The sequence below is a fragment of the Podarcis vaucheri genome (genome assembly GCF_965113315.1).
Source record: "Podarcis vaucheri genome assembly, chromosome: 15".
Taxonomy (NCBI): Eukaryota; Metazoa; Chordata; class Lepidosauria; order Squamata; family Lacertidae; genus Podarcis; species Podarcis vaucheri.
In genome coordinates, this window is record NC_138753.1 from 33,441,377 (window position 1) to 33,465,466 (window position 24,090).

The 24,090-nt window shown below is 44.4% G+C and overlaps 1 protein-coding gene and 1 long non-coding RNA gene across 2 annotated transcripts; both read right to left on the reverse strand.

The window, feature by feature from the left end:
• Positions 1–6,789: 6,789 nt before the first annotated feature.
• On the reverse strand, positions 6,790–10,237 carry LOC309519362. Its single transcript, XR_014213817.1, has 2 exons — positions 9,318–10,237; positions 6,790–7,145 (listed from the first exon to the last, which is right to left on the reverse strand). It is a non-coding gene; the product is annotated as an uncharacterized lncRNA (long non-coding RNA).
• Positions 10,238–10,388: 151 nt separating this feature from the next.
• SIAE (sialic acid acetylesterase) lies at positions 10,389–23,864 on the reverse strand. Its single transcript, XM_082200496.1, has 11 exons — positions 23,484–23,864; positions 21,810–21,970; positions 20,567–20,725; positions 19,213–19,385; positions 18,099–18,237; positions 17,417–17,600; positions 15,858–15,967; positions 15,246–15,379; positions 13,943–14,097; positions 11,958–12,153; positions 10,389–10,761 (listed from the first exon to the last, which is right to left on the reverse strand). The coding sequence occupies exons 2-11, from the start codon at positions 21,853–21,855 to the stop codon at positions 10,525–10,527; spliced, it is 1,533 nt and encodes a 510-aa protein (XP_082056622.1). The 5' UTR covers positions 21,856–21,970; positions 23,484–23,864; the 3' UTR covers positions 10,389–10,524.
• Between the last annotated feature and the right edge of the window lie 226 nt (positions 23,865–24,090).

Below are 24,090 nucleotides of genomic sequence, written 5' to 3' on the forward strand. Positions count from 1 at the left end.
CTGCATAAATAGCTGCCAGTTTGTATTGGGTTGCCAAGGAAGCCAAGTCTGTTGCTGAGAAGAATACATCGTCCGACATTTTCTTCTCCCTGAACTGTTTTTAGAGTACCGAAATCTCTTTCAGGACATATGCATGCTTTTTTGGAGGAAAACGACCCACATCCAGGACGTTTCCCCCCAATTCTCTGATTGTAGTTGCCTCGGACCTATACTTTAGATTTACTCAAGAGACAAATGAACTTAAACAATCATGATCAAAGATAGAGGGGGTGGGGGGAAGATTCTATATATATTTCATAATGAATGCCCAACATTCAGTGAATGTTAACAATCTGAAGAAAGCATGTCTGAAAACAAATACGCATTTCAAAAAGCATATACTAGTGCTGGAGAGCATCAAAGTAGCTGGCTTGTTTTGCTTTCTTCCTGTCCTTCTCTTAAATATGTATTTTGCTTTTTTTTACCTTGTAATTTTATGCTGTGAAACACACCGAGATCTACAGATGAAGGGCAGTATAATTAATTAATTAATTAGTAAATAAGTAAGTAAGTAAGTAAGGATTATAGGGCAGTATATAAATTCAATAAATAATAAGGAAGGTTATTCAGGTAGCCTGGGCCCCGAGCCATAAACGGGATTTGTGGGTCATAACCAGAACATTGAATGGTGCCAGAAAATGTTGGTAGCCAGTGGAGCCATTCTAAGCAAGTATTTTCTGTCCTCTGTATAACCAGCTCATCAGCAATCTGGCGGCAGCAACATGGTGTTTCCAAGGGCTTTTCAATGGCAACCCCATGGAGAGGGGGGTTCTAAATGGGATGTAAACAAGTCATGTTATCACCGTGACCAAAGCAGGCATCTCGAGAAACAAGTGCAGCTAGTTTCAAACGTGCAAACACACACACACGTGTTAAAGAGTGTCACCACCCTGAGAGGCAGGCTCAGGTAAGTGACTGGCCCAATGCTTTGTACCTGCCCACTCTGAAACCCCAGATGTTGCCGGGAGGACATAAGATGGACAGGAGTGCAGGGAGCTGTTTTGAGATGTCACCTTCAGGTTGGGCAGGAGAGGGCAAGCGTTCCTGAGCATGGGCAGAGTGCCTTGTCCACACAAAGGGGCAGCTAACCCAGGCAGTGGGGAATAAGTGGGTCTATGGCAGGGGTCAGCAAACCTTTTCAGCAGGGGGCCAGTCCACTGTCTCTCAGACCTTGTGGGGGGCCAGACTATATTTTTTGGGGGTAAATGAACGAATTCCTATGCCCCACAAATAACCCAGAGATGCACTTTAAATAAAAGCACACATTCTACTCATGTAAAAACACCAGGCAGGACCCACAAATAACCCAGAGATAAATTTTAAGTAAAAGCACACATTCTACTCATGTAAAAACATGCTGATTCCCGAATCGTCCGCGGGCCGGATTTAGAAGGTGATTGGGCCGGATCCGGGCCTTGGTTTGCCTACCAATAGTCTACAGCTATTCCTGCCTGTTGGCCCTTCTGGATTGGGGCTGCTGGGACCCGGAGTCCAGCAACTACTTGAGGGCCACAGAATCCCCTCCCCCAGGTGCTTCTACTGTTGCAACTTGGCCGATGGGATTCTGCCTCAAGCTGTCCAGTTTAGGGTGCACCTTTAAAGTGGATTTAATAAACTCGGCAGGACTTCTCTGAGCTGAAGAAAGTGAGGGGCAAACACACTGCATTGAAAAGTACAGGATTAAAATTGCTTCAAGCGACATCCTGTTACCTCCTTGCAAACAAATCAGGATGAACGTTCAGTGAACTGGTTGTGTGGAAGTGACGAGGGATTGTTGCTCTTGCATCTGAAAGCAGAGCACCTGTCTTTTATGCTTTTGTGTGCGGATTCCCAGCAAATGGGAAGTCCAGGGCACTTCCAGATGACCTATTTACAGTGGTACCTCGGTTTACGAATTTAATCTGTTCCGGAAGTCCGTTCTTAAACCGAGGTGCGCTTTCCCGAATGAGGCCTCCCACTGCCAGTGCCCTTCCCCCATTTGGATTCTGTTCTTAGACCGAGGTAAAGTTCTCAAACTGGGGCACTACTTCCGGTTTTGCGGAGTTTGTAAACCAAATCATTTGTAAACAGGACTGTTCTTAAACCGAGGTACCACTGTACTGTGAATTTATTCAAATTTGTTGGCATGTGATTGCATCCCACCTGAAATTACTAACAGTCTGGAAGCTCTCCAGCTCCTCTCCTTTCAAGCATTGACCTCAAGCAATTTGACATCATCTTCTTTCAGGAGACATGGCAGAATGATCCCATATTTCTCAATGGATATAACTGCCACTACCTGCCTGCCTCTCCATCTCTAAAGGGCGGCAGATCTAGTGGAGGCCTGGCTTGCTTCATTTCCACGGAGCTGGCGCACTCTCTAACAGCCCTACCCAGCTGCAATTCCTTAGCAACAGCCGCTTTACTTAGCCTCAAGAGAACTACTCTTCTGCTGGTCAATGTCTACATTCCCCCAGGCCAAAAAAACCCTATTGCCAAGGCTTTATGGGCTGAACTAGAGGCGTTTTTAGAACCTCTTGAATCTACTTACCCGTCTGCCCTGACTATTGTGTGTGGAGATTTCAACACTCGTATAGGAACAGATGACAACAGTCTATACACTCATTTCAACCTATTTATGGACCCCGAAGAACAGACGGATATTGGTGCGACACGACTGTCCAAAGATAGCAGAAGCAATTCTTCAGGTCTCTGCTTAGTGCAGGCTGCCAGACGGAGGGAACTGCTGATATTAAACGGCAACATAGAGGGGGATCGCCCCGGGGAATATACCCATTTTTCCAAGGCAGGGGGAAGCGTCATAGATTATATTCTAATCTCAAGATTTGCCTACAGCTTTGTGAGGAAGTTCCAAGTAGGTTACAATACACTGAGTGACCACCTACCTCTAACTCTAGAGCTTGCAGGTCGGCCTTTTGACTATTCTATTGCCGAGCCACAATATATACCTTCTGCAAACTTGGGTATACTTGCTCCCAAAAGACTCAAATGGTCCCCAATACTGAATGAAAACCTAACTCACCTCCTTCAGTCAGCAGAGTTAAAGCTTATTCGATCCGCTATTGTGACAGGCAATTCAGTAGACGCGATCATGGAACGCTTTAAATTACTTTTGGAAAGACTGAAATCCCACTTAACAACAGAGATACACAGCTCCGCCACAAAGAGGGCAAAGGACGGAGCTAGCTGGTTTGACCTGGAGTGCAGGCAAACAAGGAGACAAACGAGAACAGCCTACCAGAGATATAGGAAATTAGGGACTGCCACCCTACTTAATGCTTATATTTATGTGAGACGGTCCTACAAACAATTATTAAGGAGAAAGAAATTGGAAGCTGAACGAGCCGCATGGCAAAGCTTGGTTAAGGCATCGCACGAGAAAGATACTACTTGCTTCTGGCGAACCATATCTGGTCTATTGGACCAGGAGCGCACCAATCCCATCTGCACAGTGGAACCAATGGAGTGGTTGCGTCATTTTCAATCCTTGTTTCATGACCAGGAAGTCCAACATTATAAACTACGCATCCAATTGGAGGACCTACCTCATTGGCCACCAGTAACTGCAAAGGAAGTTGAGAACCTAATTGCACAATTAAAGAACAATAAGGCCCCAGGGAACGATTATATCCCTGCTGAACTTCTGAAGTCTAACATTGGCTGGTGGGCCCCCCTGTTGGCATCTCTATTTTCCTGGATTGACTCAACGGGTCTACTTCCAGATGGCTGGACAGAGGCAATAGTTATTCCAATCTACAAAAAAGGACCTAGGCCAGACCCGGCGAGCTATAGACCAATCAGCCTTCTGCCCATACCCAGCAAACTATATGCCAAACATCTTTATATTAAGCTAACCAGCTGGCTGGAAACTGAAGCTATTTTAGCGGAAGAGCAGGTGGGTTTTAGGCAAGGCAGATCCACCATAGACCATTGCTTCACCCTAGCCTACCTAATTGACAAATATGCCAAAAAATCCCGTGGGGTGCTATACGCAGCCTTTATCGATCTAAAGGCTGCCTCCGATTCAATTCCACGTGCAAGACTCTGGGATAAATTGAGCGCATCAAGTATAGACAAAAGACTATTATTTTTGATTAGCTGTTTATATAAAGACACGGTGCTGTATGTAAGAACTTCGTTAAATGGCCATCTTATAGGACCAGTTCCTGTCAGCAAGGGGGTCAAGCAAGGTTGCATCCTGGCCCCAGTTCTATTCAACTTCTACATCAATGATATGGTTAACTGCTTGTCATCTCCGGACTTCCATGCCCCCAAACTGGCTGACAAATCAATATCCGTGCTTTTGTATGCTGATGATGCGATACTTCTATCTCGAACAAGAATAGGCTTAAATAGGCTCATAGGTGAATTTTCAGCATACTGTAGGAGAGAGCAACTGGTAATAAACTATCAGAAAACCAAAATCATGGTTTTTGGAAGGAAATGCAGACAGTATAGCTGGAGGATGGACAACCAGACAATCGAACAGGTTAAAGCCTTTAAATATCTGGGTATCGTCTTCCAGTCGACCGGGTCCTGGGATGTCCATCAAAAATATGCCAAAGAAAAAGCAGCTCAAAGCATCAAGATGCTGTCGCGCTTCTTTTACTCGAAGGGGGGCAGATATATCCCAGCAGCCTTTGAAGTCTTTCAGGCAAAACCTCTGGCGCAGTTACTGTATGGGGCACAAATATGGACGGGGAACCACTGCTCAAGTCTTGAAATTGCTCAGTCTAAATTCCTAAGGCAGATATTCGGTGTCCCCTCCTGTGTCCCAAACGCAGCTTTACGACTCGAGGCCTGCCTCCCATCTGTAGAAACTCAGAGCTGGCAAAGAACATTCAATTATTGGCTTCGCCTTAATCTAAATCCACCCGGTCTACTGTCTCTAGTAATGCAAGACCCTCATAAAAGCTTGTGGTTCAAAACTGTGCATCAAAAACTCCTTACATGCGGTCTGCATTCGCAATCCCTACTACCAATGGGCCTCAGTAAAGCAAAGAGCCTAATAGGCCAGCGCCTGAAAGACATTGAACGGCAAAACAACCTGACCATCCTAAAGAAAATGTGTCCATGGTATACTTACTCTCCCCCTGCCCACTTTGACTTCCCAGCTTCATATTTGTCTAAATTAACCATCCCAAAATACAGACGCGCCTTTACATTGGCTAGATGGGATGTTCTTCCCTCTGCCGTACTCGAAGGTCGTTACCAAAAGATTCCATTTGAAAAACGACTCTGCCCATGCAGAGACGGTAACACGGAAACAGTGTCCCACGTCCTTCTATCCTGCCCCCTTTATAAAGATCTAAGGAATGAGATTATTACTCCACTCATTCTCCCCAACCCCGGCCGTCCACAAGACATTATACTGTTCTTTCTCTTATCTGACACGGACAGTCAGACAACAGAGAAGGTCGCAAGGTACATCGAGAGAGCTGTGAAATTAAGGGCCACCATCTGAGTGACAGACGTGTTCACCTGACGGACCTCCTTTTGTTTGTTTTTATCCCCTCTATATGTTTATTTTATTTTATTTCTAATTCTTGTATAGCTGTGGCCTGTTGGCTTTGCTAATAAAGTTCTGATTCTTTCAAGCATTGTATAAACACTTAAGTATTAGATAATGGAGTTGAGAAACAAAGTCACTAATACCTTATAAGAGTCCTTATAAATACAGCAACCTGGTTTTAACATTGTAGTTTTAAATTGCTGCAATCTGCTCTGGGACCTCACTGGGGTGGGTGGTTAAGAAATGAAGAATAAATAATAACAAAGAATAGTGTGCCACTTTGTACACCGACATGTAAACATTAAAGGAACATAACGGGGGTGTGGGGAAATGCTAGGATCAAAGTGTGAAAATACAGTGACATTTCTATGCAGAACCCCGTTAAAACAAGTTAATTAAAGTGCCCACTAAATTGTACACTGCTCTGGAATCCTATACATGTTTTAAAAATAAAAGTAACGGTCATTCAGCTTATCTTCCGTAAGTTCTGAGCTGGCTGTGCCTTTTGCATTTTGGGGCATTTTGGCTCCACTGCTAACTATTTCATTCTTTATTATTTGTCACACATCACAGAGTCAGGATTTACTGAGGTTAAATCTTCTGTCTGTTTTGTCAAGAAGGCTGCCACGTTCACAATTTGCAGCTCAATCTTGTGCATATTCACTTAGAAATAAGTTCCACTGGGTTTAGTGGAGCTTACTCTCAGGATTGCATACAGCAGTTTTAGCACAATTTTAAATATTTTCCAAAATAAAAGTTAAAAATCATGTCTATTTTGTGGTGTGATCACCAGAAAAGTTCTGATTGCAGTCACAATTATATTTATATAATAGTGTTTACTGTGAAGTCCTACTATGTTCAGTGGTGCTAACTTCTATGGAGGGAACAAAAGTTTGCTATCCTATACACACTTAGCTGAGAGTAAGCCCATTCTACTTTCTATGGAGGTATGTATAGGTTAGCAACTGTGTGTGCAGAAGGTGTGTTAAATCATCTGTTTCTACATCGGAGTACTTGCGCCTCTAAACACATCCATTAGGGTAATGAGAAATGCACAAACTCATGTTTGCAACCTCACTCAAGCTGCAAATGTAAACTGTGACTGTATAAAATGGCAAGCGTTAATTTTAACATAGGTGTAATACGCTCAGAATAGAATGAATGCGGCCATCTCTAACTCCTGCACTCTCTGACTTTGCTTGCTATTAAATTCAAAAGTACATTACAACAACACACTGTTGGCATTTAATTTCCTAAATTTTATTTTTAAAGGCACAACTGAGGAAACCAAAGTGCGATATTCCCAACTTTTGAACTGACTCCTTTAAGCTGTGCTTGAAAAGAGCTGTTTAAACTGCTGCAATTTGCCAGAGAAAATATTTAACCTCACATGCTGTAAAAAGGTTGGGCCCGCTTAACAAAATCTTAGTGAGTTAAATGTATGAGTTTTAATAACATAAGCGTATATGAATATCTACATATGAGAGGGGGGAAGTTCTACAGAAGACTTTGTGTTTGCACGATGCATTCAAGGATCACAGCAGTCAAAAGGCTGGCTCTCTGTTTCTCTAAAGCAGACATGCAGTAAGTTCCACTTACCGTATTTTTCGCTCCATAGGACGCACCTGACCAAAAGACGCACCAAGTTTTTAGAGCAGGAAAATAAGAAGAAAAAATCCAACTCAAATGTTGTACTAAACTATTTAAAACAGCAAAGTGGGTGGCTCCTGTCCACTTTGCTGCTTTAAAGCGAGCCACAATATATAATGAAGAGAATGGAAAAAGGACAGACATTCCATTATAATGTAGCTGTTTTCATCATCACTGGGAAGTCAGTATTGGCAGCAGTCACAAAAATTAAAATTTGAGCATTTTACTGTTATTAATCAAGAATATTTATAGTCAGGGAGAGAAACCAGGGCTGTGCAAATGAGAAGTGCTTGGAGTATGGAGGAACAGCAAAGAGATCAAATGATTGCGCTCCAGTTCCTAAATCTCTGACGTTTTCTCAAAACAGGCCTGGTTGTTTTGAAAGGAAGATTCAAAATGGAGTGACTGAGCAAAGAACAGAGGAGGAAAAGAGGGCAGATAAATAGCTTCCATTCAATACCAAGAGAACACAATGTTTTTGGTTTGGTATAGGTGGACTGTACTTGTAAGAATTTGTATAATGAATTATAGAGTTGGAGTGGAATATCAGAGCCTCTTTTCAGCAGTAAAGATTAGCTGCTAGAAACATGGTCCACACAGGATGTCTGGTTATAGTTGCAGTTACAGATAGGTAGCCGTGTTGGTCTGCCATAGTCAAAATAAAAAAATTCCTTCCAGTAGCACCTTAAAGACCAACTAAGTTAGTTCTTGGTATGAGCTTTCGTTTGCATGCACACTTCTTCAGATACAGAGCAGTGTATCTGAAGAAGTGTGCATGCACACAAAAGCTCATACCAAGAACTAACTTAGTTGGTCTTTAAGGTGCTACTGGAAGGAATTTTTTTATTTTGGTTATAGTTGTTTAGTTTAAACTGTTACTGAGCCAGATGCCTGCTCGGTTTTAGCTGAGCTCACTAATACTGAATTGTGGAAATGCTTTGCATGTATTTATGACTATTTCTGCAAAACGGCTACCTGAAGAAATCCCCAAACTTAATATTTTTAAACTTCAAACGGAGCTCAGAATCCGGTTAGGCAATCCTTTGCAGTTGAATTAGGAGGCACTGAGAGAAAGCAATTTGCTGCTCCCCACCCCCCCTCCACCCCAGGATCACACAGCCTTCCCTCTGCTTGCAAACCTTGTCGGAGCTTCAGGGGGAATGCAAACGCTATAGGCAGAGCAGTGTGGCTCCCCCCCCCAAAGAGCACCCCAGGAGCGCAGGGCAAAGACGCACAGCCTTCCCTCTGCTTGCAAACCTTGTCGGGGCTTCAGGGGGGATGCAAAAGCTATAGGCAGAGCAGTGTAGCTCCTCCCCCCCTCCACCCCAGGATCACACAGCCTTCCCTCTGCTTGCAAACCTTGTGGGAGCTTCAGGGGGAATGCAAAAGCTATAGGCAGAGCAGTGTGCCCCCCCCCAAAAAAGCACCCCAGGAGCGCAGGGCAAAGACGCACAGCCTTCCCTCTGCTTGCAAACCTTGTCGGGGCTTCAGGGGGAATGCAAAAGCTATAGGCAGAGCAGTGTAGCTCCTCCCCCCTCCACCCCAGGATCACACAGCCTTCCCTCTGCTTGCAAACCTTGTGGGAGCTTCAGGGGGAATGCAAAAGCTATAGGCAGAGCAGTGTGGCTCCCCCCCCCCCCAAAAGCACCCCAGGAGCGCAGGGCAAAGACGCACAGCCTTCCCTCTGCTTGCAAACCTTGTCGGGGCTTCAGGGGAAAGTAAAGGCTGTAGGCAGAGCAGTGTAGCTCCTCCCCCCTCCACCCCAGGATCACACAGCCTTCCCTCTGCTTGCAAACCTTGTCGGAGCTTCAGGGGGAATGCAAAAGCTATAGGCAGAGCAGCGTGGCTCCTCCCCCACCCCCAAAGAGCACCCCAGGAGCGCAGGGCAAAGACGCACAGCCTTCCCGCTGCTTGCAAACGTTGCCGGGGCTTCAGGGGAAAGCGGAGGCAGCCGGCAGAGCACCGTGGCTCCTCCCCCGATCCCCGAAGAGCAGCCCAGCAGCGTAGGGCAACAGCGATTTGGCTCCAGGGACCACACATTCGCTCCATAAGACGCACAGACATTTTCCCTTCCTTTTTAGGAGGAAAAAAGTGCGTCCAATGGTGCGAAAAATACGGTAGGTGGTGAAATCAATCAAGTTTATCACAATCCTCTACTGGAAAAAATTCCATAGCTTCTGGCTGTGGCCAATGATTTTCATAGTGATAAGTAGAAAGTGATATACATCCTAATACTACCTTTTTCGGGGGGGCGGGGGATGTGGGTGGTGCTGTGGTCTAAACCACTGAGCCTCTTGGGCTTGCTGATCAGAAGGTCGGCGGTTTGAATCTGCGCCACGGGGTGAGCTCCCGTTGCTCAGTCCCAGCTCCTGCCAACCTAGCAGTTTGAAAGCATGCCAGTGCAAGTAGATAAATAGAAAGCTGTCTGTGGCCAAATGCTGGCTCCCTCGGCCTGAAAGCGAGATGAGCGCCGCAATCCCATAGTCGCCTTTGACTGGACTTAACTGCCCGGGTGTCCTTTACCTTTTAACTTTACTGTACTCCCTTTTTCAAAGTAGAAGCCTGGTAACAAAATTAGGGAATTTCAATATAGAATTTAACCTACGTGGAACAGAGTTGTATGTGTTACTCCAGGTGGAACAATTTATTGTAGTTCTGGAACAAAAGCTGCAGGGGAAACCCAAGAGAGTCCCCATGAAAGCCAACTCAGCTATGTTCTAGAAGTAGCAAACAAATGTATTATGTTGCGCTACACCTGCTTTAGTCCGAAGCTGTGGTCCAAATTAGGCCTTTTCCTTTGAACAGCTGCACAGAGAGAATTTTGAGCAAGTTTGCCTTGTTTCACCAAGATGATGCAGTTTCTGCAAAACTTCAGAGCAGGCAGTGAAGAAGGGACCATTAAAGGTTCATGCAAGTGCTAAGTGCAATGAAAGTTCCCCAGAGGCAACTTCTATATAATCTTTTCTGAGAAGCAACCACAACCCCCAATTTTAAGGTTCCCCTCCTCTCTGTCAGAGAGGTTTACTACATTGAGAATAATAAATAATAATAATAAAATTTATTCATATCCCGCCCTCCCCAGCTCAGGGAGGCTAACAACAATCAAACAATCCAACATTCTAAAAACATTTCATTATAAAAATTAATTAAAATCAAATTGATGGCAACCATTAAGCAAAATTATGTGCAGATTGGCAGAGGAGGGAGTCAGGCTGCGCCCTGACCAAAGGCCTGGTGAAACATAATCTGCCACTACAATTTTTCTGAACTTCATACGGCAGCCTGTGAGGCCAAAATATAAGACTGTCCACCCATCTTTCTGCTCACGATATACTCCAACCAGAGTTCTTCTGCGAAAATGTGATGAACGGAGGGGCAGGCAATCCTTCTGTGTTGTAAATAGGACATAGCTTGTAGTCGCATGGCCACTCATTCCACGCATAGCGGAGGCCGACGGTGCTATTTGGGCACTCTGGGTTGTGCAGAATCAGTGTGTGGGAAGCGCTGGTAGCAATGGATACTGGGCTCCAATGGCACAATGACTCTGCAGAGCAGCACACCTGCCAAAGAGAGAGATAGAGGACTTACCCAAACTTGCTTCAGATGAAGCCCTAGGAACTAAAGCCCTAGAATGGTAGAGTCATTCCACACATGTGTGGAAGATGCACTTGGCACCAGACTCTGGGCCAAAGTACACATTATTCAGTGGAGCCATGATCAGGCATGCCGATCTGCCCCCCACCACAAAGCAGTCAATGGGGAATGGAAATTAGATAGGAGCAGCAGTGCTAGGCAAGAGGGCATGTAACCCTTTCCCCACTATGTTGTCTTCCTCATCTAGTACCAGGGTGGATTTGATTTAAATCACGATTTAAATCACTAGACAGTAAGACCTGATTTAAATCTTCCCCCCCCAAAAAAAGACTCATTCTTGCTGGTATAATCTTAATATTTACAACCAGATGAAGGTTTCATTTTTGGAATAATCAATTTTCAGAGTAATTTTTACAGTTGCATCAAAAATTACAGATTTGGTTATACTATTAGAAATACATAGACAGATAATTATGAAATTATTGTGAGGTTTAATAAGTTGACTGCTTATATTTGGACAACTTTTCTGCTGAGCTTTATTGGAAGGAGAAAAATAATGATTTCCTTAATAACAATTTAAACAATTTATTTAACTAAAACAATAACATTAAAGCAGATGTACTCATGTTTGTTAATTGATGTGGTTAAACAATTTTTTAAAAGAAAACTTAGACTGAGTTTTAGCACACAGGAAAAACTTAAAACAAATCCTTATTTCCTGATGAATAGCCTTTGGACAATAATGTAACTTAAATAAAAAACTATCTTTAGAAAGATTTTTCCTCCAGAAGCATTTTATTTTTAAAAAACCCGATTTAAATAAAAATCAATTTTATTATTATTATTTTTTAAAAAACCATTGGTTTTTACCCACCCTATTCCTCCATTCCTGAAGTTGCTACAAGCCCAGTTAAGGGGAATAATATAATCCTGGCATCTAATATTGCTATCTGAATTGGAAAAACATAAAGGATAGAAATATAGCAGGTCCACATCCGTTCAGTCTGTTCTTTCTTATGGGACACAAACCAGGCTGGTGCTGCTGGATTCAGGAATGAGTAAACTGGACAAATGAACGGCTTGTCTAATGGGCAGCACAACTCTGTGCTTTTCCCACATGGTACACGGCAGAAAGAGTACCCCTTTCCCCTGTGGTTCTTACCTCAAACGTGTCATTGGTCAAGCGGCGAAGCAGGATATCTCCTTTATAGGAGACATTGATACTTTTGCGGGCTACATCCACCTCCACTCTCTCTGGGTATGGGCCTTGGAAAGGGATGCTTTTATCACCGTACGCTAATGCCAAGGCACCACGGAGCAACCGAGAGGCCACTGTCTGCTTATCTCGAGGATGGATGCTGCAAAGCAAGGGAAAGTAGCAGGGGGAGGGAAGAAAGGAGGGGATTACTACTGGGGTTCTGTTCAGTCCCCAGCCCTGCAGATTTACTGAGTTAAGGTAGGTACTGGGTGCACAACACAAAACCAACCATTTTTTCCAATTCTCATAAAAATCCCATTTAGCTCTCATGGATGTAGAGAAACGTTATGGTAGATGAGAACAATTGTGTTAGTTAAGGTTCATAACAGTTGTCTGAGAAAGGAGGGCAACAGATTGAGGAACGCCCCCCCCCCCACAATAGCTCTTAATTGTCCACCTACTGCCACTGTCCCTAGTCTTCTTTTTCCTCACCCCCATCTCTATACAGTCTCGGTCCTTGGCTCTGCCCCTCTCTCCATGCTTTTTGTCATTCCATTCTCCCCCTAAAAATCTCGAAGAGATAGCAAGTTATGCAGTACATGGAAGAATACAGCAAAAGTGCTTAATCCAGTTTCCTATTAGCAACCAATCAGCAAACTCTATGAAAAGCTCTTTCATCAAGTCCTTGATGCAGTCTCTCAGCTGATTGTCTTTTTCTATCTACTGTTAGATAGAAGGAGCATAACTCAGTGTTATAGCCACTGCAGTGCTAAGCAAGTAGTTCCATCGGCAAGGATTTCTGCTTGTACAATGAAGCTTCCCCCCTCCTCACACATGCCTCCAAAATTTGTTCTGAGTGTTCTCCATACCCTCCAGAACAGATCTGAGGGTATGGGGTGCTAACAGAACAAGTCCTTTGGATACCACACAATAGATCATGGGTTCTATCTTTAGTATTCCCAGGCAGGGTTAGAACAGAGTACTGTCTGAAGTTCAGGAAAGCTGCTGCCAATCACTCGACACTACTGAGCTAGATGAACCAATGGCTGACTCAGTTTAAGGTGGATCCTTATGCTATCTACTCCTACCTTTTCTGCCGTGCTTCTCTTGCACATTGACCACTTCCCTTGTCTTATGTGTAATAAATAATAATGATAATATATATACCCCGCTCATCTGGCTGGGTTTCCCCAGTCACTCTGGGTGGCTCACAGCACATATTAGAACATACTAAAACACCAAACATTAAAAACTTCCAGATACAGGGCTGCCTTCAGGTGTCTTCTAAAAGTCAGACAGTTGTTTATTTCCTTGACACCTGAGGGGAGGGTGTTCCACAGGGAGGGTGCCACTACCAAGAAGGCCCTCTGCCTGGTTCCCTGTAACCTGGTTTCTTGCAGGGAGGAAACGAGCAGAAGGCCCTCGGAGCTGGACCTCAGTGTCCAGGCTGAACGATTGGGATGGAGATGCTTCTTCAGGTATACTTGGCTGAGGCCATTTGGGGCTTTGAAGGTCAGCACCAACACTTTGAATTGTGCTCAGAAACACACTGGGAGCCAATGAAAATCCTTTAGGACTGGTGTTATATGGTCCCAGCGGCCACTCCCAGTCACCAGTCCAGCTGCTGAATTCTGCCAGCAGCTGGACCAGACCCAGCTGGGGCAGCAGCTGTTCTCATGTATGGCAGCAGCTGTACCCGTTTCTCCTTCCACTGTTCCTCCCTCTCTCCCCCCGCATCATGCCTCTGCCTCCCAGGCTACCCATCTCCTCCCTCCACCTGCCTGAAGAGCATCGGTGTAGATTCTAGGTCATCTTAGACTCCTGGCCAATAAGAGGCAAAGGTTTCCATCTCCAGATGCCTTCTGTTATAGAAGAGATTTGGCTACCTGAAAATCGTTATGGATGGTTTGGGCGGGTTTGGACAAAGAAAGAAAGTGGGCTATCTTTACCTTCCATAGGGGGAATTTTCATCACCAAGATCTATAGTCACAGCCATGAAAGTATTGAACATTTTCTTATTAGGGACAAAGCCATAGTCTGCTGTTTGGTGCCATCGAATACGTGCAAAGTTGTCATTAGGTTCCTTAGAGCGAACTGTAGATAACTGCAACACAGAACAACATTTGATATTCTGAGACGAAACCTATCTCCAGCTGTGGATGTCATAGAATTATTTTTGTTTGTGCTTCCTGCAGACAGACATGGCTCAATGACAGCACCCACAGCATACATCTAAAGCATTCTTATACCACTTTAGCAGCCACAAAGAATTTCGGGAGCTGTAGATGGTTAAAGGCTGCTGGGAAATATGGGTCTGTGAGGTTAGCACCCTGAGCAAACTACAGTTCCCGAGATTCTCTAAGGGAAGCCATGCCTGTTGAATCAGAGTAACAGCTCTAAGCAAACAGTGTGCATGTTGGCCATCAGGAACATATGGACTGTGGAAAATAGGACACCTACACATTTTGGGATCAAAGTTATGGCAGTGGTGGGAGAAGCAATACAAGCCAGCAGAAAAGGAACCACTGCTGGAATTATCTCCCGGAGCAGATCCAGAACCTGCCTTCTGATCCAGGATACAGAGAAGGGAGAGTTTTCTACAGCATGGGGGGGTTAGCTATTCCAGACTTGAGGACCACATCACCACCTGGCATACCCTGTGGGAAGGGCATGCCAATGGTGGTGATGGCTACTCCATAGATGCTAACACTGTGAACCATACACATATCACATACACACCAGATCATGAACGGGCAGGCGACTCGGCTGACTGCATTAGACCCACAGGCTGCTTCTGCGTTACAGACATAGACAAAGGCGTCAACTGTCATATTGCTAAGGAAATACATCAGAGATATAAGGCCACACAAAGTATTCACCTGAATTACTCTGTTATCCAAGACTCAAGCCTGCTCCTAAGAATGGCATCCACATTCCAAAGGCTACCACCCTGTCCTTCCACCATTTGTAGAATCACTTAACCACCAGCAGTATTGAAGGGTGTTGAGAAACCCGCAATGTGATCACGTCAGGACATGGAGTGAGTGGTTCTACACAATGTGTTTTGGAGAGGGGGCTGAGGTCCGAAGACAGATGTGAGAAAATACTTGGCTGTGGTGCAAAACATAGGAAATAGCTAGGATGGGAGACAAATTGATACCGGCTCCCGCTGCTTGCAGAAAGTGCTGCCTTCCTGCAGTTGTCTCACAGCTGATAGCTCAGGGCTCAAGCCACCACCCTATAGCCACTTACCTGGACGAAGCCAAAGGGAAAGTACCGCTGAGTTTGCCAGTCAGACCCTTCATGGAAGCCTTTCCGCCAGTCTTCTATGAGTGCGGGAAATGTGCAGTTGTACAGACTGGTGTCTATAAGGGTGTTCGCTTCACCTGTGGTAGGGCACACAAAGCAGGAAATAGCCCAGATGGGGTAGCTATAGTGACACAATTCCTGCTCAACTCTGTTGTGGGGCCTACCAGTATACCTGAAGGAGCGTCTTCACCCCCATCATTCTGCCCGGACACTGAGGTCCAGCGCCAAGGGCCTTCTGGCGATTCCCTCCTTGCGAGAAGTGAGGTTACAGGGAACCGGGCAGAGGGCTTTCTCAGTAGTGGCACCCGCCCTGTGGAACACCCTCCCATCAGATGTCAAGGAAAGAAACAATTATCTGACTTTTAGAAGACATTTGAAGGCAGCCCTGTTTAGGGAAGTTTTTAATGTTATATGTTATACTGCTTATTATTATTATTATTATTATTATTATTATTATTATTATTATTCTGCTGGGAGCTGCCCAGAGTGGCTGGGGAAACCCAGCCAGATGGGAGGGGTATAAATAATAATTTTTTTATTATTATTAATACCTACCTTGATACCAAATAACACCTTGGAGGGTCATGTTGAGAAAAGGGTGAATCATGGCGTTCCAGAGCACCGATAACATTTTGGGGCCAGAATCAATGGATGACGAAGCAGCCCTGCAACATACGAGATCGACCAATTAGAAAAGAATTTACAGCAAGCAGCCAATGCTTGATTGATTAAGCACACATCTACACAGCTCAGGCTATGTTATTGCATTGTTCTGAAGATGTCCTGGTCACATATGTCTTACCAGAGGCTTTTAAACGTAACTCTTTTAAAAAAATGTTTCAATGGTTTTTCATAAAGTGTAATACATTAGCAACATCATTTATTTTGTCAGGGTATTTGTACACCTCAGAAAAAATATGCCCCTCACTGAACTCATCCTATTTGTGCAAATATCTTGTTACACACATATCTCTCATTACTGTCAGAATAAAACAGCAAAACTGTAGAAAAGCTTTCATGGCGATAACATGTTCAAGGACTGAACCCTTTAAACCATGTTAGAACTAAACCAAGAGAAAACACCAGCTTTCCCAGGTCATGGAATATGCTTCCTCAATAAAAAAGTAAAGGTAAAGGACCCTGGACGGTTAAGGCCAGTTAAAGGCGACTATGGGGTGCTGAGCTCATCTCGCTTCAGGCAGAGGCAGCTGGTGTTTGTCTACAGACAGCTTTTCCAGGTCATGTGGCCAGCATGAGTAAACCACTTCTGGTGCAACAGAACACCATGACAGAAACCAGAGCACACAGAAACGCTGTTTACCTTCTCGCCACAGCGGTACCTATTTATCTATTTGCGCTGCTGTGCTTTCAAACTGCTAGGTTGGCAGGAGCTGGGACAGAGCAACAGGAGCTCACTCTGTCGCAGGGATTTGAACCACTGACCTTCTGATCAGCAAGCCCAAGAGGCTCAGTGGTTTAGACCACAGCGCCACCCGCGCCCCATATTTCCACAATATGTGTCAATGGTTAAGACAAATTCATGGAGGATAAGGTTATCAATGGTTTCTAGTCATGAGAGCTACACTGCTGCCTTCAGGATCAGAGGCAACATGCTTCTGGATACTAGGTGATGGAGGAAAGAAGTAGGTGGTTATTGTCCCTGTGTCCTGCTTGGGGAACTCCTAAACGTAACTGGTTGGCTTCTGGGCAGGGGAAGTATACTCTTCTTACATTCCTATCATAATGATTGCAGGGTCCAAGGTTATTCATCCGACCTGCAAAAAACTCGGCACAAGTCAGACACACTGCACTGCCTTTCTAGTGCCAGATGGGATTACGCCAGGGGTACGGAAATTTGCAGCCCTCCAGATGTTGTTTGACTCCAACTCCTATCAGCTTAGCCAATGGTTAAGGAAGATGGGAGTTTGAGTCCAACACCATCTGCAGGACCGCAGGTTGTGTGGACACTTGTGTGCTGTTTCCGCACAGGAAGGAGGTGCTGCAAAGCCAGTGAGCACACAATATTCTGTAACAGTGGAAAGCATTCAGTGTACTGAGGAACCAGTCTAACACGGCTGGAAGGAACAGAGCATACTGTCATTAACCCTCCTTACTTTTTAGAGTATCCTGAGATTGCACATTCCCGCAGTGCCCTCTTGGAAGACCAGGCCTCTATTGGTGTCCCTCCCCAGGAGGAATCTATCAGTCCTATGGGATACTTGAGCTTCTCGAACAAATACCGGCCAAAGAGCCAGCACACAGCAGAGAAGTAACTGAAGTCTCCATGGCCAAGGTTCTCTGTTCAATGCAATGTTAAAAGAAACTTTAGAGCATATACAAACTTGCAAACTAATAATGCAACTAAATGTAATACAACTACATGTTGTATTACAAAAATAATTTCTGCTGCTGTATTTTCATATATTAGCCATTGTACAGCTGTGATAGATCAGGGAATGGAATACTGAAGAACTACTACATGCTCTGCTGAAGCAGCTAATGTTGGCCACTCTTAGAAACTGTGTAGCAGGCTGTATGGATCATCATGTATCTGAGCCAGAATGAAAGTGCCCGTTGATCAGCAGAGATATTTGAGATGCTTGCTTCCATTAACTAAATCTTCAAGGTCCTTTTTTACCCTGAAGTCATGGTATAGTTCAGGAAGGAAAATTGTTCAACTCTTACTCCACCAGCCAAACCACAAACAGAAGATGTCTGCTTTTGACAGAACACACTCAAAACCTCTGCTTCAGATGGTTTGCCGGAGGTTTTGCTTTTTTTAAAAAAGACTCTTACTGGCTGTTGGAATAGACCACGGCAAGCTGACGCTGGCAAGGTCCTGCAGTTCCACTTCAGACTGGACAAGACCGGCTGAAAACACACGGACGAGTGAGTAATGGGAAGCCTCTGCAAGCTCCTTACTGGCATTGAATATCTAGGAAACAGGGCAGATTCTACTGAAATACAGTTAAGTAAAGTTCAAAACAAAGCCCTCAAATATACGGACAGGACAAAGTAACCCAAATCCAGTCCGGGGATGGTACTCATAAGAAAGAGCTATAAAGAACTGGGAATTTCTCTTACACAAGCTGCAGAACCCCCCCCCCCCCAAGGAAAAAGCAGGCCAAAATATTATACTATTTCAAACCAAAAGTTGAAGATACAAGAAACATGGAGAGCCTGCACACTCACAAATGGTCTGTCGACCGTACCTGGCATGGGAAGGATATAGAAGCAAACGGAGGAGGGGAGGGAGTCGATCTGGCAACTGAGCTACAAAAAGCAACTTTAGAAAACGAGGTCCCTGAGCAGAAGTCTCTATTGGGAGACTCAGAAACTAGGACAAACGAGCCCACCCAATCCCCTCTGCCCGGAGAGAAGGCGGGATCCCCTCCCTTGACTGAGTTGGAGGAGTGGCTGAACAACACAAGAGCACAATATTTGTGTTGCCTTCTAATCCACACATTTAGCCATCAGCCTGTAAGCTTATCAAATTCATTCCATTTGCACGTGCAGCAACCTCCTGAAGCAAAGCAATGGCCCTAACTGCAACCTGCGAATTCAGACGTAATAGCAAACCTGAAAGAAAGCCTGAACCCATGGTCTCAGATCTGGATTTGTCAGCAACAATCAAATCAAAGTTTGGGAGGCAGGCTCAGGTTTGGCTCAAGGGTGGAAACCTCTAGCCCTCCAAATGTTGTTAGACTCCAGTTCTCATCAGCCCCAGCCAGTATGGCCAGTGGTCAGAGATGATGGGAGTTGTTGTTGTGCAACATCTACAGGGTCATTCATTTCCCACCCCTGCATAAGCAACAGAAATCATGGCTTTGCATATTGTCCGAACCTGGCCTTTATCAGTACTTTTCCTCCCAATGGAGCATATGCTGCACTCTATAGTGATGTGGCTTACCTGAGAAACTGTCATTTCCATGTTACTTTGTCCACTACAAAACCAGACATCTCCAAAGTAGACATCGTTCAACGTCACATTTGATTCCTGTCCCGTCCAGTATTGCCGTATATGTATATTGAAAGGGCCACCTTGGGCCATAGGACTCAGGAGTACTTTCCAGATCCCAGAGCCTTTTTTGGGTGGGGGGGGGAGGGAGAGAATTTACAAAGATCTCAGGCTTAGATAGATAATTTATTATTGTCAAAAACTAGCTCACATAACACAATAAAAACAGCGTTCATAAAGATAAAATATACAATTGGAGCAGATTGCAGCAATAGCTCATGAATTAAAATTGAGATATATACATGCACCTGTACAACTGAGATTTGGGCTACCATAAAAAGTTGACCCTGAGGCGCCCCAAAGGGCTATTTCAGCATTTCCCTAGTAAGCTATTTTATTCTAGAGGATGATCTGTGCCTACAAATCTAGGCGCAGAGTCTGGCTACCAGCCAGGTCGTCTTAGGATCTTTGCCTAAGAGGAGAGAATTAAGTTTAGACTTGTCTGAAAGATCGGCGAGCCTCCTAAGCAAAGGATCAATGGTGTCTCTACGAATCTCAACATAAAAAGGACACCTAAGATCTCAGGCTTATTATCATATGGAATCTGTTCCAAGGAAAGTATACATGCCTAAACCAAGCCAACAGATTGCCAGAATCTCGGACCAACGATTCCTCCATTTTATCAATGCTTAACTTTTGTCACAAGAAACATTCCCTCTTTATGGGATCCCTGTACCATACTGGTACTCACAGAAGTATGCAATAGAGGCACAAAGAAGTCAAATAAAGTTGTGCCGTTCAGGAGACTGTGTGTTAGGATTGGGCAGTGGGGCAAGCTTTATATACTTTAAGAATGTAAGAACCCAAATGAATCAGACCAAGAGCCATGACCATAGTGGCCTATAGATGCCTCTGGAAAGCCCACAGGCAGGACATAAGCATAATAGCATTCTCCCACTTGTGATCCACAGCAACTGGTGCTCAGAGACATATTGCCTCCGAAACTGAAGCTAATATTTGTTTAGATGAAATATGTTTGTGCCTTTGTGCCACCTTTAACATCTAAAAATATTCTCAAGGTGGTTTGTAAAACAAAAACATGGAGCAATAATACATAGTTGGATGCAACCCCACGGCTAGTAGCGTTATCCTCCATGAATCTGCTTAATCTCTTTTATAGCCACTCAAGCTGGTGGTCATAACATCTGTTGGCAACATATCTGAGAATTTAAGGAAGCAATGTGTAAAAACCACAATTCTGCTTTTTGTTGGCTCTGAATCCGCCACTTGAATCTGCCTTTTTTACCTTTAATGTCTGTCATTTTTTCCATAACGTTGCGATCCTTAGAAACGGTCACTATTATGTTGGCGCCAGGATCCCCATAGCCCCATATGACGGCCTGACTTGGTTGCTTCTGCAGTACCATGTGATCGCCATAATAGGCGGCAAGGCGAAGCTCAGCACCTGGGAGAACACAAAATGTCATGACATTCTTGTTAGTAGTTAGGGTTTCTCTGGAATGTTCCTGTGGGAAATGGGCTGCTTTGCAGCCAATCAACAGTTAGATTTTTTTCTGATTGCAGAAACAGCTGCCAGTCTGTATCAGGTTGTCAAGGAAGCCAAGTCTGTTAGTGAAAAGAGGAACAAATCCTCAGACATTTTACTTTTCTTCACCCTGAATTGTTCTTAGATTTCAAGAAAATCTTTCATATGCATGCTTCTTTTGCCTTTTTGGAGAACCCCTCCCCAGGATGCTTTTTCATTTCTTTTTTGTGTGAAAGTATTTTTTACTGAATTATTAGCCATATAACCCAAATAACAAAATATAACTTAAGGAGACAAACACATAAAAACTAAACACAACAAAAGCAAGCATGGTATGGGATGTTATGTTCACATCAAAAAACCCGATGAAGCTGGTTAGCTGGATATCTGCAATATGATGCACAGACACATGAACCTATTGTTGAAACCTTGCATGCAACTTTTCCCAGCATCCACATTGGCATCAAAAGGCCACCCCATAAATTATCCCCATTTAATCCAGATACATTCTTTCCAGGGAAAATCCAGTAAGTTTAAAACAAAAAACCTGTTTCCAGTCACCGGCTAGCAATATTCGAACCGCTTTATTAATATTAAGCCCGACTTAATACTAAAAGTGTGATGAGAGGAAAATGAAATGCTGAAAGCACAGGGTAGTGACAGTTACATTGCAAAAGCTGACTTTTCATAACAAATGCATTGGTGAGGAAGCAAACATTCTGGATTTTTTTATTGTGCTAGAAATCACAGTTCTGGTTGCTATGCTCCAATGCTTCTCACAAAAAACCTCTCTCTGTCCTTGCTATTAGTTTTGTTTTTTGAAAGAACTGCAATCCCTTCACATCAGGAGATTCAAATAGGAAGGTGAATAAACACGAGAATTCTCTGACTAATGTGAATACAGTTGCTACCGTTTCAAATTTCCCCTCTAGCCCTTTTGTGTACATGCCTCCTAGCAAAGGACATTTTCCTGTGAGGGGCAGCTCCCGCCCTCCGCACTCACCTGCCCTCCAAACCAACAGCAACACAAGCAGCACGGAAGAAGCCATGGCCCCTCTGACCAAACAAAAGCAGGAAGTAACAGCACGTGATTCTAGGGCGTGCAGAATTCCAGCAGCTAGTTTATCTTAAAGAGGCGAGGTTCCTTGTGATCTCACAATTGACCTGGGGCAAAAAAAAGGGGATGGGTGTGGGGCATGATTTCCATTTGAAAGCGTTAGTACTGTACAGAAAAGGCAATGCATGCTTTAATAAATGCCCTCCACCAGCTGGAATGCTATATAACACGATTTCTGCTTTATTCAGCCATGTGGCTTCAGGTCTGCCATGGATAGGAATAGGTAGCCTTTGCAGTATCGTAGCCTAACATTTCTTAACCCAGCCTCTTACCATCCCTACCAGAAATATATACACGACTCCCCAAATTTGGGCTTCAGGAGTAGTCTCTTACTGCAGAGCTTTTGAGCACATGTCTAGACTTCTGCTCCTCCTGAGAAATTACCTGGACACATTAGCAAATAATGGTTTGCTGAACAAAGGATTGCAGGAGTACATAGCATTGCAACCATCGACTGTCTACAAATCCCATGTCAAATCTGTAAAATATGTTAATATTACTCGATTTAACAATACATTTATATCCCACCTTTCCTCCGTAGAGTTCAAGGTGGTTTTCACAACTTTCAACAACTTTATTCCAGAACCTTCAGAGCCTAAACTAGGCTATGGTGAATGATTTTGATAATATTTTTTATTAGTTTTCAATTACAACAATCCAATAAGAGCTTCATGATAACAATGCCAAATTATAATACAATTTCTAATACAAATCATTCAAATACCAAATTATATACCGTATTTTTTGCACCATAACTCACTTTTTTTCCTCCTAAAAAGTAAGGGGAAATGTCTGTGCGTGTTATGGAGGGAATGCCTACGGGTGGCATGCCTACGGATTTTCCTCCTCTAAAAACTACGTGCGTTATGGTTGGGTGCATGTTATAGAGCGAAAAATACGGTAATTTAGGTGGCCTTCCGCATGCTAGAATTGATGGTTTCTATAATTTCTGTAAGTGGATGATGATTTTGGCTCAAGATGGGGACTCGGGCTCCCCCCAACCTCTCCCCTCCCCCATTTTTAAATTTATTTTAACAAAGTAATAAGAATAAAAACCCCGGCATCTTAACCCCTTCGGCCAGAACAATCTCTTTGAATTTTATTTTTATCTGGCCTTTCCTCCCCAAGATCAAAGCAATGTATGCGATTGCTCACAACTCTGTGAGAGGCTCAGGTGCGCAGCTTTCCCAGAGGAAGCCCACGGCCTAACAAGGACTCACACCTGAGTCTCCCTTGGGCAAACCTGGCACCCCAACAGAGCACACCGGTTGGGGGGCTTTGTACCTGCCTGCTCCCTACTGAGCACTAAAAGGGGGCAGCTTAGGCCCTAAAGACCTTGGATGTTGCCGGGTGGAGGGCTCTCACCATCCCTACCAGAAATATATACACAACGCCCCAAATTTGGGCTTCAGGAATAATCTCTTATTGTGCATGCGTCTATACTTACTTGCAAGATTACATGTAATAAGCAGTACACTGGGGATTAGTGACCTGTTTTCCATTATTTTATAATGTGTTTTTTTTAAAAAGCACTTGCTGAAACTGCTCCTGAGAAATTACCTGGACACATTAGCAAAGAATGGTCTGTTGAGCAAAGGATGAAGGTACATAGCAATTCCGACTGTCTCTACAAATCCCATAATGTCAAATGGGCAAAATATGTCAGCATTACTCTTGATTTAACCATGCATTTATATCCAGCCTTTCTTCTGGAGAGTCCAAGGCTTCAACAACTTTATTCCAGAACCTTCAGGCTATGGCGAAGGATGATTCTGGCTCAAGAGTCTTTTATGACAGATGGGGACTTGGACTCCCCCAGCCTAACTCCTTCGGCCAAAACAATCTCTTTGCATTTTATTTTTATCCGGGCTTTCCTCCCCAAGACCGAAGCAACGTATGCGATTGCTCAGAACAACCCTGCTCAGGGTGCACGGCTGGCCCAGAGTTAGCCCGCGGCCTACCAGGCGCTGGCGTCCGAGTCTCCCTTGGGCAGCCCCGGCACCCTAACAGGGCGCACCGGGCGGCGGCTTTGTACCTGCCCGCTCCCCAACTTCGGCCGCGGCCCTGAATCCCCGGATGTTGCCGGGCTGAGGCGGCTGTGGGGGGGCGTCGCGTGACGCCGCCGCCGTTTGTTGCGTAAGGCCTTCGCGAACCCCTGAGGCGGCTG

What these genes read in the sequence shown, in the direction of transcription:
- SIAE (XM_082200496.1), bottom strand. Translation starts at nt 21,855, where the DNA reads ATGGCTTCTTCCGTGCTGCTTGTGTTGCTGTTGGTTTGGAGGGCAG. An exon ending in TGGAAATGACAGTTTCTCAG is followed by an intron (nt 18,238 to 19,212) that starts GTAAGCCACATC and finishes CCTGTTTCCTAG; the next exon opens with ATATTCAATGCCAGTAAGGA. An exon ending in AGGTGTTATTTGGTATCAAG is followed by an intron (nt 15,380 to 15,857) that starts GTAGGTATTAAT and finishes GCCCTACCACAG; the next exon opens with GTGAAGCGAACACCCTTATA.